Below are 15,526 nucleotides of genomic sequence, written 5' to 3'. Positions count from 1 at the left end.
TATATAGACATAATTTGACATCTAAAATGTCTCTATTCCTATAGAACATATAAGAATGTAATGTTTACGGTTCATTTTATATTGTTCATTATCTATTTCACTTGCTTTGGCAATGTAAACATATGTTTCCCTAGCCAAAAAAAAGCCTATTGAATTGAAAGCGAGAGCTTCACCTATTCCCTTCTCTGCAACAGCATCAAACTAAGACATCCTTCTCTCTCAGCTCTGACAGCTCTTCTCTGTGTTGGCCTGGGGAGCTGAAGCAGCCTCATTACCAGTCCAGCAGTCGTTTCATCTTTTTATTTATTTTTTATTTTACCTTTACTTAACCGGGCAAGTCAGTTAAGAACAAATTCTTATTTTTAATGACGGCCTGGGAACAGTGGGTTAACTGCCTGTTCAGGGTCAGAACAACAGATCAGCTCGGGGGTTTGAACTTGCAACCTTCCGGTTACTAGTCCAACGCTCTAACCACTAGGCTACGCTGCCGTCTCACAGCTGAAGCAGCCTCATTACCAGTCTAGCAGGCCGTTTCGTTTCACAGCTGAAGCAGCCTCATTACCAGTCTAGCAGGCCGTTTCATCTCAAAGCTATACATCAGCAGCCTCCCTCCCAGGATTATTGTACTCAAGGCCCGCGACACCATCTCCAGCCTCCAGGCCTCTCCACCAGCTCTCTCCCCAGCTATGGGTTTCCTGCCCTAGCTTACCTCTGATCAGTTTTACCCCCACCTCCACCCATTAAAGCTGTCTGGGTGTAAGACAGGAAGTAATATTCAGCAGGGTTGCCAGGGTTCTTCATAAACTGCACTCCCTTAGAAACAAAACACTTACAAAACAATACAAAAAGGGGTTCCAAAAGGGTTCATCAACTCTGTGGAAAGGGTTCTACATGGAACTCAAAAGGGTTCTACATGGAACTCAAAAGGGTTCTACATGGAACTCAAAAGGGTTCTACATGGAACTCAAAAGGGTTCTACATGGAACTCAAAAGGGTTCTACATGGAACTCAAAAGGGTTCTACCTGAAAAAAGGATCTTCAAAAGGATTAGGTAGCACCTTGAGTTTGACAAATCCCTCTATCTACAGTATGTTACTCTTGGTCTCTGTACATAGCCTACTTTAAATCGGTCTCTGTTTCCATGTTTTCTACCTTACTGCTTTCTGTGTACCAGTCAGAGTGTTCTTCCCTGGTCTCTCTCCATTGGTGTGCTGGGTAGCGGTGCCAGTAGGTGACTCAGCTCCCAGGTGGTGGTATCTGCTAGGTAATGTAGTGTGGGTGGTAGTGTGGTTTCTAAAGCTCCATGCCAGAGAGATGATCAACACCAACGGCCTGCTTCTTCATTTCACTGGATTCCTCTACTCCATCACCACAGGACAGTTGCTGCTACCTTAAGTATGTATGTCACATACATGGAGGGTACCACTATTCTGTGTGTGTGTGTGTGTGTGTGTGTGTGTGTGTGTGTGTGTGTGTGTGTGTGTGTGTGTGTGTGTGTGTGTGTGTGTGTGTGTGTGTGTGTGTGTGTGTGTGTGAGAACCTGACGAGTGGGGCCTCTCTAACCCATCTCTTCCTACAAGACTCACTCATTCTTTCTATGTTCCCCTACAATCTCTTGGCCTCCATATTTTCCCCTCACACTATATTCACTGCTTCTTTCGTAATGACTTCAAAACACAAACTCTCCCCCTCCTTTCTCTCCTTCTCTCTGTGTCAGCACATCAGTATTGTCTATAGACAGTCAGCCCACACATTCTCCCTCTGGGATTCACATCCACTAACTTGTGGAAGTGGGACACTGTTCACCCTCTTCCCTTCCTATCCTTTTGTCCTCTACATCTCCTTTCCTCCCACTGCACAGTCTCTCAGCTCCAAGGCCCGAGTTAAACAAAGCAGAGAGAGCAGAAAGTGAACATCCACCCACTTAACCAGGACTTGGAAGCTCCTGAATAAAGACACTAGGTGGCTGCATTGATTTGTGAGAGCAACCGCGGCATGATCGGCAGTCTTGAAGCAAAGCCACTGGACACAATGGATAAAGCCAAACGAAACAACTATATGAATTGTCCCGAAAGGAGAAGTAAACAGTTTGTGGTAACAGTAAAATTCTAGAACGTTCCCAATTTCACCCCAGAAATCCCAGTTGGATGATACCTGCAATTAAAAGGAAATAAGCTGTGAGGGAAACCTCCAACCTAGAATACTTCATTTGGAATTTTCCAGAAAGTGACCAGAATATTGCAACCCTGGACCTGTTGGTGTGAGTGGAAGTGCCTGTATTACCTTGCTGTTTTAACCATCAAAAGCTAAAGCAGTGAATATTAATGCATAACCTTGAGATTTTGGAGTGAACCTCTTGAAACTAGGGGGCACTATTTTCATTTTTGATGACAATTCCCCCAGATCTGGGAGAGGGAGTTCCAAGAGGTTATGAATTAATGCCTAAACCTAACCTTAAACACTTTGAAAAATGGCCCCGACGGATAGGGCTGCCGTGCGTCGAGCACTTAGGAAAGTTTGCAGACTTTGACGGGCCGTCCCCTCAGGTGATGAAGGTAGGAAACATCACCTCCACTTTGTTGATCCTCAACACAGGGGCCCCACAAGGGTGTGTGCTCAGCACTCTACTGTACTCCCTGTTCACCCATGACTGCGTGGCCACTCACGCCTCCAACTCAATCATCAAGTTTGCAGACGATACAACAGTAGTAGGCCTGATTAACAACAATGACGAGACAGCCTACAGGGGGAGGTGAGGGCCCTGGGAGTGTGGTGCCAGGAAAATAACCTTTCATCCAACGTCAACAAACGAAAAAGAGCTGATCGTGGACTTCAGGAAACAGCAGGGGGAGCACCCCCCATCCACATTGAAGGTACAACAGTGGAGAAGGTGGACATGAAGTTCCTCTGCGTAAACATCACTGAAACTGAAATGGTCCACCCACACAGACAGTGTGGTGAAGAAGGCGCAACAACGCCTCAGGAGGCTGAAGAAATTTGGCTTGGCACCTGAAACCTTCAAACTTTTACAGATGCACAATTGAAAGCATCCTGTCGGGCTGTATCACCGCCTGGTACGGCAACTGCAGGGCTTCCCAGAGGGTGTTGCGGTCCGCCCAACGCATCACCAGGGGAAAACTACCTGCCCTCCAGGACACCTACAGCACCCGATGTCACAGGAAGGACAAAAAGACCTCAACCAGAGACATGGCCTGTTCACCCCGCTATCATCCAGAAGGCAAAGTCATTACATGTGTATCAAAGCTGTAGCTAAACACAACGTGCCATTGGAACACAGGAGTGATGGTTGCCGATAATGGGCCTCTGTACACCTATGTAGATATTCCATATAAAACAATCTGACGTTTACAGCTACAATTGTAATTTACAATATCTACGCTTTATTTCTGATCAATTTGATGTTATTTTAAAATGGACAAAAAATGTACTTTAAAAAGGGAACACGAGCCACTTCAATAAGGGAACACGAGCCACTTCAATAAGGGAACACGAGCCACTTCAATAAGGGAACACGAGCCACTTCAATAAGGGAACACGAGCCACTTCAATAAGGGAACACGAGCCACTTCAATAAGGGAACACGAGCCACTTCAATAAGGGAACACGAGCCACTTCAATAAGGGAACACGAGCCACTTCAATAAGGGAACACGAGCCACTTCAATAAGGGAACACGAGCCACTTCAATAAGGGAACACGAGCCACTTCAATAAGGGAACACGAGCCACTTCAATAAGGGAACACGAGCCACTTCAATAAGGGAACACGAGCCACTTCAATAAGGGAACACGAGCCACTTCAATAGGTGAACACGAGCCACTTCAATAAGGGAACACGAGCCACTTCAATAAGGGAACACGAGCCACTTCAATAAGGGAACACGAGCCACTTCAATAAGGGAACACGAGCCACTTCAATAAGGGAACACGAGCCACTTCAATAAGGGAACACGAGCCACTTCAATAAGGGAACACGAGCCACTTCAATAAGGGAACACGAGCCACTTCAATAAGGGAACACGAGCCACTTCAATAAGGGAACACGAGCCACTTCAATAAGGGAACACGAGCCACTTCAATAAGGGAACACGAGCCACTTCAATAAGGGAACACGAGCCACTTCAATAAGGGAACACGAGCCACTTCAATAAGGGAACACGAGCCACTTCAATAAGGGAACACGAGCCACTTCAATAAGGGAACACGAGCCACTTCAATAAGGGAACACGAGCCACTTCAATAAGGGAACACTAGCCACTAACAATTTTTATATGTTTACATTACTCACCTGATCCAGTTGAAGTTGTAAGTTCACATACACCTTAGCCAAATTAATTTAAACTCAGTTTCACAATTACTGACATTTATTCCTAGTAAAATTCCGTCTTAGGTCAGTTAGGATCACCACTTTGTTTTAAGAATGTGAAATGACAGAATAATAGTAGAGAGAATGATTTCAGCTTTAATTTCTTTCATCACATTCCCAGTGGGTCAGAAGTTTACATACACTCAATTAGTATTTGCTAGCATTGCCCTTAAATTGTTTAACTTGGGACAAATGTTTTGAGTAGCCTTCCATAAGCTTCCCACAATAAGTTGGGCGAATTTGGTCCATTCCTCCTGACAGAGCTGGTGTAACTGAGTCAGGTTTGTAGGCCTCCTTACTCGCACATGCTTTTTCACTTCTGTCCACACATTTTCTATTGGATTGAAGTCAGTGCTTTGTGATGGCCACTCCAATACCTTGACTTTGTTGTCCTTAAGCCATTTTGCCACAACTTTGGAAGTATGCTTGGGTTCATTGTCCATTTGGAAGACTCATTTGAGACCAAGCTTTAACTTCCTGACTGATGTCTTGAGATGTTGCTTCAATATATTCAAATAATTTTCCTGTCTCATGATGCCATCTATTTTGTGAAGCGCACCACTCCCTCCTGCAGAAAAGCACCCCCACAACATGATGTTGCCACCCCTGTGCTTCATGGTTGGTATGGTGTTCTTCGGCTTGCAAGCCTTCTCGTTTTTTCCTCCTAACATAACGACGGTCATTATGGCCAAACAATTCAATTTGTTTCAACAGACCAGAGTACATTTATCCAAAAAGTACGATCTCTGCCCCCATGTGGAGTTGCAAACAGTAGTCTGGCTTTTTTATGGCGGTTTTGGAGCAGTGGAGCAGTGGCTTCTTCCTTGTCGATATAGGACTCGTTTTTACTGTGGATATAGATACTTTTGTACCCGTTTCCTCCAGCATCAAGGTCCTTTGCTGTTGTTCTGGGATTGATTTGCACTTTTCACACCAAAGTATGTTTATCTCTAGGAGACAGACCGTGTGTCCTTCCTGAGTGACGGCTGCATGATCCCATGGTGTTTAAACTTGCGTAGTACTATTGTTTGTACAGATGAACGTCGTACCTTCAGGCGTTTGGAAATTGCTCCCAAGGATGAACCAGACTTGTGGAGGTCTACAATTTTTTTTCTAAAGTCTTGGCTGATATCTTTTGATTTTCCCAGGATGTTGAGCAAAGAGACGCTGAGTTTGAAGGTAGGCCTTGAAATACATCCACAAGTACACCTCCAATTGACTCAAATGATGTCAATTAGCCTATCAGAAGCTTCGATTGCCACAACATCATTTTCTGTAATTTTCCAAGCTGTTTAAAAGGAACAGTCAACTCAGTGTAAGTAAACTTCTGACCCACTGGAATTGTGATACAACGAATAAGTTAAATAATCTGTCTGTAAAAAAATAGCTGGAAAAATGACTTGTGTCATGCACAAAGTAGATGTCCTAACCGACTTGCCAAACCTATAGTTTGTGAACAAGAAATGTGTGGAGTGGTTGAAAAACAAGTTTTAATGACTCCAACCTAAGTGTATGTAAACTTCCGACTTCAAATGTATGTATATACTTTACTCAATTCAACTGTATCTTAGTTTATACCGCTCTGACATTTTTCATCCAAATATTTATATATTTTTAATTCCATTCCTTTACTTTAGATTTGTGTGGATTGTTGTGAAATTGTTAGATACTACTTCACTGTTGGAGCTAGAAACAACCAGCATTTCGCAACACCTGCAATAACTTCTGCTAAACACGTTTATTTGACCCAAAAAATTTGATTGGAATTGATGTAATGTTTGGAACAACTTCGAAATGTAACGTTTGAGAAACAAGGATGAACGTCTAATTTTGATGTCAGACTGAGAGCAAGTTGGTTTTAACCCTCAATATCTAAAGCAGTGGGTGAACTGCAAAGAGAGAACAAAAAGGTAACAGAAACCTGTAGATGACAATGTGTGTCCGACATCTCACCTTGCTATGGAAGGAGCTGCTGTTCTTGGCCACGGCACACTGTCTGTCCACCAGGAAACAGTACCTCCTCCTCTCCTCTGACAGCGCACTCTTGTAGCCCTCTGCTGTGTACTGGTCCAGGTCACTCTGCTTGCTGCCAATGGTCTCAACATACTGAGGAGAATGCGGGAGGGGGACGGGGCGAGGAGAGGGGGACGGGTCGAGGAGAGGGACGGGGCAAGGAGAGGGAGGAGAGGCGAGGAGAGGGAGGAGGGGCGAGGAGAGGGAGGGGTCGAGGAGAGGGGGACGGGTCGAGGAGAGGGAGGAGGGGCGAGGAGAGGGAGGAGGGGGATGGGTCGAGGAGGGGCGAGGAGGGGGACGGGGCGAGGAGAGGGAGGGGTCGAGGAGAGGGAGGAGGGGCGAGGAGAGGGAGGAGGGGCGAGGAGAGGGAGGAGGGGCGAGGAGAGGGAGGAGGGGGACGGGTCGAGGAGAGGGAGGAGGGGCGAGGAGAGGGAGGGAGGAGGGGGAGGAGGGGCGAGGAGGGGGACGGGGCGAGGAGAGGGAGGAGGGGGACGGGGCGAGGAGAGGGAGGAGGGGGACGGGGCGAGGAGAGGGAGGAGGGGGACGGGGCGAGGAGAGGGAGGAGGGGGACGGGGCGAGGAGAGGGAGGAGGGGGACGGGGCGAGGAGAGGAGAGGGAGGAGGGGGACGGGGCGAGGAGAGGGAGGAGGAGGGGGCGAGGAGGGGGCGGAGGAGAGGGAGGAGGGGGCGAGGAGAGGGAGAGTAGAGGGAGGAGGGGGACGGAGAGAGGAGAGGGACGGGGAGAAGAGAGGGGAGGAGGGGGCGAGGAGATGAGGGAGGCGCAGGGGGAAGGGGCGAGGAGGGGGAGATGGGGCGAGGAGAGGGAGGAGGGGGACGGGGCGGGGAGGGAGAAAGCGGGGGGATGGGAAGAAGACATAAGGTACAGTATGATGTATTTGTCCCCTAGACACTAGAAACAAATCTAAGCAGTTAGATAAGTATATACACTACCATTCAAAGGTTTGGGTTCACTAGAAATGGCCTTGTTTTTTTAAAGACAAGCACATTTTTGGCCATTAAAACAACATAAAATTGATCAGAAATACATTGTTAATGTTGTAAATGATTATTGTAGCTGGAAACGGAGAGAGAGAGAGAGCCAATGGTTAAGGTTAGTATTGTAGTTAGGTGCATGAAGTAAAGCCGACAACCTGAAAATGTGCATTTAGCTGCAGGGGTGTTGTGGAAGTGTTGCGGAAGTGCTGCAGGGGTCCTAAATGTACTGTGTGTCATCTTGAGTACCACTAGAATAAGGTGACTTGCAGCTAAATCAGTGTAGAAAATCTGTACATAGAATAACATATAAACACTCTACATTCTGACTCACAGCATACATTGAGTAGTAAACAACGGAGCACTAATTCCCTGCCTTATAAAACAAAATGGCCGATATAAGCAGAGTTAAAGTAGGATTAGTCGCTTATGATGTCGATGACACATGCAGAGATCAGCCTAAGACGAGGACAATTGAGTTCATCCTTTGTTACCATAGAGATACAACCAGACGAGTCATGAAAACTGTCATCCACACAACAGTGGTCAACATCTAGACAAAGGCATGCACACAAATCCTTGTTGAATACTTTACAAAAACATCAGACGCGTGAGGCTTGACCCTCTAAGCTCACATCAGGGAGACACACAAACACGGAAACGTCAGCCCCATTACAGAACCCATTAAAGCAATGCAAACAGATGTTTACTGCAAATAGTCCGCTTCCCATTTAGCACTTCACACACTGCTACCCTGGAGCTTTCATTTCCCTCTGTCCCTGCCTCAGAATGATAAAGGACAGTCAGAGATGCTGTTGGGTTCTGAGAATGAGATGACAGTGTATGAAATATACTTTATGTATCATTTCCTCTTCCTGTCCAACCATAAAGTATTTGCCACCATACTTTGCAAATAAATTCATTTAAAATCCTACAATGTGATTTTCTGGATTATTTTTATTTTTTTCTTCTCATTTTGTCTGTCATAGTTGAAGTGTAACTATGATGGAAATTACAGGCCTCTCCTCTTTTTAAGTGGGAGAACTTGCCCAATTGGTGTCTGACTAAATAGTTTTTTGCCCCACTGTACACACACACACACACACACACACACACACACACACACACGTGGTTTTGGAAACATGTTTTGTCTGAATGCAGCTGTATTGATCCTCTGGGAAGAATTAAACTTGGTTCAGCTTCCATAGTGTCCGTGGAGGATTTTACTCAGCATTAAAAACCTAACAAACTGTTTCTTCTCTGAGACTGTTACACAATTCTCTCCCCCCCCACCACCACCACCATGATGAAGAGGACAGATCCCATTGATCTGTTCTCTGTGTGTAGACTGATTACAGAAAGGAACAGGAAGAAGAGAAAACAAACACTTGAGGAGCTTTATGAGTTATCAATGATGGGAACTTCAAGGAGGATTCAAATGACTAGTGTTGTTTTCAAAGTAAAAGCCTGTGATTAAAGCTTACTCTCAGCTACAATACATTGACTGAGGCTGGGTTTCTGTACAGCACTGTGATATATCAGCTGATGTAAGAAGGGCTTTATAAATACATTTGATATACAGTGGTTACCGGTACCGAGTCGATGTGCGCGGGTACAGGTTAGTCGAGGTAATTTGTACATGTAAGTAGGGGGGGTAAACTGACTATGCATAGATGATAAATGGCGAGTAGTGTAGTGTAGTGTAAAAACAGCAGCCCTTAGCCGTGGTATACCACAAAACCCTGAGGTGACTTATTGCTATTATAAACTGGTTACCCAAAGTAATTAGAGCAGTCAAAATAAATGTTTTGGTCATACCCATGGTATACGGTCTGATACCCCACAGCTTTCAGCCAATCAGCAATTAAAAGATTTTACTGAGTTACAGTTCATATAAGGAAATCAGTCAATTGAAACAAGTTAATAAGGCTCTAATCTATGGATTTCACATGACTGGGAATACAGATATGCATCCGTTGGTCACAGATACTGTAAAAAAATCTAATAAAATTAGGGACGTGGATCAGAAAACCAGTCAGCATCTGGTGTGACCAGCATTTGCCTCATGCAGCGAGACACTTCCTTCGCATTGAGTTGAACAGACTTTTGATTGTGGCCTGTGTAATGTTGTCCCACTCCTCTTCAATGACTGTGCGATGTTGCTGGATATTGGCAGGAACTGGAACACGCTGTTGTACAAGTCGATCCAGAGCATCCCAAACGGGCTCTATGGATGATCGGTCTGGTGAGTATGCAGGCCTTGGAAAAACTGGGACATTTTCAGCTTCCAGAAATTGTATATAGATCCTTGCGACATGGGGCCATGCATTATCATGCTTAAATATGAGGTGATGGCGGAGGAGGAAGGGCATGACAATGGGCCTCAGGATCTCGTCATGGCATCTCTGTGCATTCAAATTGTCATCGATAAATGATGTTCATTGTCCTTATCTTATTCCAGCCCAACCCCACTGCCATCATGGGGCACTCTGTTCACAACGCTGACGTCAGCAAACCACTCACCCACACGACGCCATACACGTGGTCTATGAAAAATGTGTGGGATCTTTTATTTCAGCTCATGAAACATGGGACCAACATTTTACATGTTGTATATTTTTTTCTTTCTATACTGAACAAAAATGCAACAAAAACATATATATTCTGGAGTAGTTGGATTACTGTAGTAGTAGTAGTAGTAGTAGTAGTAGCAGTAGCAGAGGAGAGCCATGTTTTGTTTACTTGTCATGTACTACAGTGTGCGTTTATAGGCGGGACCAAACAAGGGTCATTATTCCTGGTAATTCTAGATCTTCCCAGACACACCCTTACCTTGAACTTGGACAACATGTAAACAAAAGGCCAGCCAGCCAGACAGTAGGTGAGTCAGCCAGTCAGTCAGGCCATCAGTAGGTGAGTCAACCAGCCTGCCAGCCTGTCAGTCAGCCAGATACAGAATAACTAGAAAGCAGTAGTATGGAATCAGTATCGAGCTGCCAAACCAGTCTGCTTGCCTCTAGAGCCCAGAGCCCTATACTTGGAATCAGGTTTGAGGAGTTAGCGAGGTAACTGAGGTCAACTCTTGAGTTCAACTCGGGATAACCAGCACCACGAACATGGCTCATCTTTTAGCCAGGTAGGTTTCTATGGCAATGAATCCTTCAGAACTAACCTGTCCAAAGCAGGCTAACTCCATTTATCCTGAATGAAGTGTCTGAGGCACAAGTTGAGGACCAATGAAATCAAATTCCTTCTCACAAAGATTGTGTCATCATCCCCTTCATTTGAGGAAGACTGATTCAAATGTTTTATTAAATCAAATGTTTTATTTTTTTTGAGGGGGGGGGGGTGTAAAGAAACTAATGTCAATAACATTACACATTTTGTAACAACAGCATTTGCTTTCCAAACTAAGTTTTTACACACAAATGTATTTAGCAATTTGCAAAAGGCAAACTGACAGTGGCAACCAACCACAGACATATAATCCATAGGATGTCAGTTCGACTAGCCATGTGCGACATGCACACGCAGATACAAGCCTGCTAGAGTCAGCGGCAGGTGGAGGAGCAATATCCACCGTCGTAGTACGGATGAAGCCTGAGCTGGAAGGGGAAGCTAACTGAAGCTGGCTAGCTTTAGAGAAGCCCGAGTAGATCTAGCGTGCTTCGTAGTATACCACTCTGGCGTCTGTCTCACTCAGTCACATTCACACACACACGCTTGAAAGCCAATGGCAGCCTGATATATGGCAATACATATTTACTGCTGTATTCATGCGATACTATATTGACTTTTGCAGATGAGCCCTGCCATTTACAAAAACATACACGTCAACACGCCATAAAAATAAGACATACAAAACAATCATAGAATACTATATTACTACTTGACAACATCTAACATACAGACATTACATGTTGCTTCTCTGACAGCATTTTCATCTCATATTGTTACCAGGTAAACTATTCCTGCTGTGAACACACTGTTGATGAAAGAGACGCGTCAAACGGTACACGCCGTAGCCTAGACGCCATAGCCTAGACGCCATAGCCTAGACGCCATAGCCTAGACGCCATAGCCTAGACGCCATAGCCTAGACGCCATAGCCTAGACTCCGAAAGGTACAGGCCGTAGACTAGAGGTGCACATTTTTGTTTTTGACCTAGCACTACACACCTGATTCAAAATCACCAAAGCCTTTTGATGAGTTGATGATTTGAATCAGGTGTGTAGTGCTAGGTCAAAAACGAAAATGTGCACCCTTTGGGTTCCCAGGACCAGGATTGAGAACCAGTGTCCTAGAGTCTTACTGTAGCCAGAAGCCTTAGAGGTCGGGGGAGCAGGGGACCCCTGGTGGTGACAGGAAGCAGTCTCAGCAGTAAGAAAGAAAGGGTTTAACGGTGGGACAAAGAACCATATGGAGGGATCCGACATAACCCCTTTCCCACTCTTACAGGCTCACAAGATATTGTAATTATACTCAATGATAGAGGCCTTTGGTGAGCGAGACAGAAGATGCATAAAAGGACATTTCAAACCTCCACTAAAAATGGAATACAAGACACCAATGTAAGTACGTCAACGCAAAATGTCAGATTCAATGAAACCTAAACTTAGATGGAACTTCAATCCTAGAATCATCGTTTTGATTATGTCAAGGTCGAGGCCTAAGCTTGATCTTTTGTCACCACGGTCAGTGCACAAGCTTCCTCTGATGTCATGGAGCCCCTCCCCCTCCCTCCTAGAACAATTACATCAAATCAAATGTATTTATATAGCCCTTCGTACATCAGCTGATATCTCAATGTGCTGTACAGAAACCCAGCCTAAAACCACCAAACAGCAAACAATGCAGGTCTAAAAGCACGGTGGCTAGGAAAAACTCCCCACATCACAGTGACCTATTAAAGCATTATCAATAGGGGAGGAGGACACGACGTGGGTGATTCAGAAAAGAGATAGAGTGGAAAAGGAAGGGACAGTGAAAAGGTGGAATGAGAGAGAGAGAGACAGAAAATAACTGGGTTGAAGAATTGAAGGAAAGAACAGAACTGCAGCAGAACAGAACAAACTCAGACCCTCCTTCCTCTCTCTTGCTCGGCCTCTTTTACTCTCCACATCCCATCTGCTCTGACGCCATCCAGCTAACGCAGAGGGAACTGAGCTGTGGTGTTGATGTAGCCTCAAGATGTGTCTGAGTGTGTGCATTTATGTGACATGCTAACATGTTGCGTGTCACTTAACGCCAGGGTAGTGGGTTCGATCCCCGGGACCACCCATACGTAGAATGTATGCACACATGACTGTAAGTCGCTTTGGATAAAAGTGTCTGCTAAATGGCATATATTACTTGAAACTCCCGTTTTCGCACGGCAGTATAGCATGTAGCATGTCACCCTCACAGAGTTGCCATTAGAACGTGATAATTAATTGCTGTTGTTACTAGTTACCATAAAGGCATAGCAATGAAACATGACTATCAGTTGGGGAAATGTGGTACGTTCCGACTGTTCAGAAAACACACCTCATTTGACCATTTCTCCTCATAGTAACCAGAACCTGAGACGGACGGAGAGAGAAACAGACACAGGAGACACAGGCAGACAGACAGAGAGACAGAGCGCAGCAGAGGGAGACCCCCAGGGTCTGTCTCAACAAAGGGAAATCTTACTGCCCTTAGCTACAGAATAAAATGTACCATACATTTACCACCCACTCAATTTGCTAAATGCTTTTTAACCGACAACCGAATAAGTTGGAAATCAGTGCATTGAAGAACGTGTAAATCCAATGTAAAATCCAATGCTAATCTACCTCAACTCATGTAAGCACACTGAATGCAATATGATAATTATAATATAAATCTGAAATAAATGGGAATACGAAAAGGCTGTGGTGTTCAACTGCGTATGTACCAGTGCTAATGCTCATCTAACACCCAATTGAGATATTATGTAACAGAAGCTATTAGCAATTTCCTATTTTTCTGGGTCGGCAGCGGAACGCCAGCGACATTCCCATTATATTCAAATCAGTCCGCCTCTCCCCCTGAAACACTCCCTCTTAAGTGTTTAATAATGAACGCGAGAGAGATTTACCATGTCATTTTCAGGCACCGCGTCCGTGCTTTGTGTTCCCCTAGGGACGCCGTAGTAAATGAGTGCATTTTCATCATCGGCTAGAGGTAAGGGTTTAATATTACCATCCATCTGGAGCAGAGCGGGGAAAATGGAGATTACTTTTTTGTTTCATTCCCCTTCCCGAGGAAATCAGTGAGCTGTTACCCGACTTAATGAAACTATGATGGGACGAAGGAACAAGGCGTCGGCTGAGATTGACTCTGAAAAAGCGAGTCCGTCTACTGAGGCTGGGTTTAAACGCAGACACACAAATCATTTCTTCAGGTGGGATAATTAAGTCGATCTAAAATCAACAATCTTTCAGAGAATCATTATAACGAGCTTCACTAGCTGGAAATCAGCTAAACTCTGTCGTCGACCCCCCCTTCCTCCCTGGCAAAGAGAAGAGGCCACCAGTCTCAAGTGTCCCTGCCAACCGCTTGTTCCCAGAAGAGCACATGAGGCACAGCAGGGACCGAGATAGGCTACGCAGCTACCCAGCCACCCAGCCACGCAACACTCACTCTCTGTAATCACACTCAAGAACCATTAAGAGGCTCGGAGCACACACACACACACAGACAGAAGCTTCCATTAATCAGTAAGTGCTGAAGAGAGCAGGCTCAAGGGAGTGTGACTATGGCCCGGAAATTACTTTTTGTGCGTGTCTGCCTGCGTGTGTTTGTGTCTCTGCTGGGAGTGGACCATCAGATCTCCCGTCTGCAACTCGCTGTTAGCTGGGCTTCCTGTTCGTGCCATCAAACCGCTGCAACTTATCCAGACCAGCAGCCCTTCCCAAGTTCGCCCATGTCACCCTGCTCCTCTGCACACTTCACTGGCTTCCAGTCAAAGCTTGCATCCACTACAAGACCATGGTGCTTTTGCTTTGCTATGGGTCAGCTTCCCCCCCCAGAAGCCAGGTCAGCTTCCCCCCCCAGAAGCCAGGTCAGCTCCCCCCAGAAGCCAGGTCAGCTTCCCCCAGAAGCCAGGTCAGCCCCCCAGAAGCCAGGTCAGCTTCCCCCAGAAGCCAGGTCAGCTTCCCCCCAGAAGCCAGGTCAGCCAGGTCAGCCCCCCAGAAGCCAGGTCAGCCCCCCCAGAAGCCAGGTCAGCTCCCCCAGAAGCCAGGTCAGCTTCCCCCAGAAGCCAGGTCAGCTTCCCCCCAGAAGCCAGGTCAGCCCCCAGAAGCCAGGTCAGCCCCCCCAGAAGCCAGGTCAGAAGCTCAGCTCCCCAGAAGCCAGGTCAGCTTCCCCCTTTACCACCTCTGATTCTGCTCTTTAAGGAAAAAGTGTACTGTCAACGCCTGTGATATGTGGTTGTCCCACTGAGCTTTAAGACGCATGTACTCACTGTAAAGGACTCACTAAGAGAGTGTCTGCTAAATGACTCACATGTCAAATGTAATGTAACAAAAAAAAAAGGACAGACCACAGGCTTGCCTGCCCACCAAACCATAGCGGCCCATGGGAGTCCAATGGTTTTTAGGGTGAGTGTCATCTTGTAGAGACACTGTGGCTTAAAGCACCATGTATCCATTTCCAAAATGATTCCTGTTCTAGTTCTGTAATTACCTTCCCTCCGGCTGCTTTATGAATAGGAGGACTGCCTTGTTCAGAGGGCAGAACGAAAGATTTGTACCTTGTCAGCTCAGGGATTCGAACTTGCAACCTTTCGGTTACTAGCCGAACGCTCTAACCACTAGGCTACCCTGCCACCCTCAATGCCTCAGTGTTCCCCTTGTAGACTGGCCTGCTCTTTTGCTGAAATTGTTTATTTTCTATTGGATTAAATAGAATCCTTTGGGCAACAGAGGACCTGTAGGTCGCTCTGATGGCTTTTACATTCTGCCAGGAGATTGCAGTACACACACACACACACACACACACACACACACACACACACACACACACACACACACACACACACACACACACACACACACACACACACACACACACACACACTATTTAACTAAGAGGACTGAGTAGTGGCAGGCAGTGCTCCCATCTCATATTGA

General features: G+C 45.8%; 1 protein-coding gene across 4 annotated transcripts in view; it reads right to left on the bottom strand.

Moving 5' to 3' along the window:
- LOC124040407 (brain-specific angiogenesis inhibitor 1-associated protein 2-like) overlaps positions 1–15,526 on the bottom strand; it is a 143,811-nt gene that overhangs the window by 34,988 nt on the left and 93,297 nt on the right. For all 4 annotated transcript variants that reach the window (XM_046357567.1, XM_046357566.1, XM_046357568.1 and 1 more), the window contains one exon: positions 6,339–6,491. In XM_046357567.1, the coding sequence (XP_046213523.1) occupies positions 6,339–6,491 (153 nt within the window). The remainder of the gene's footprint in view (positions 1–6,338; positions 6,492–15,526) is intronic.

Source organism: Oncorhynchus gorbuscha, linkage group LG07 (assembly GCF_021184085.1).
Source record: "Oncorhynchus gorbuscha isolate QuinsamMale2020 ecotype Even-year linkage group LG07, OgorEven_v1.0, whole genome shotgun sequence".
In the NCBI taxonomy this organism is placed as follows: domain Eukaryota; kingdom Metazoa; phylum Chordata; class Actinopteri; order Salmoniformes; family Salmonidae; genus Oncorhynchus; species Oncorhynchus gorbuscha.
This window is presented reverse-complemented; position numbering and strand designations above follow the sequence as displayed.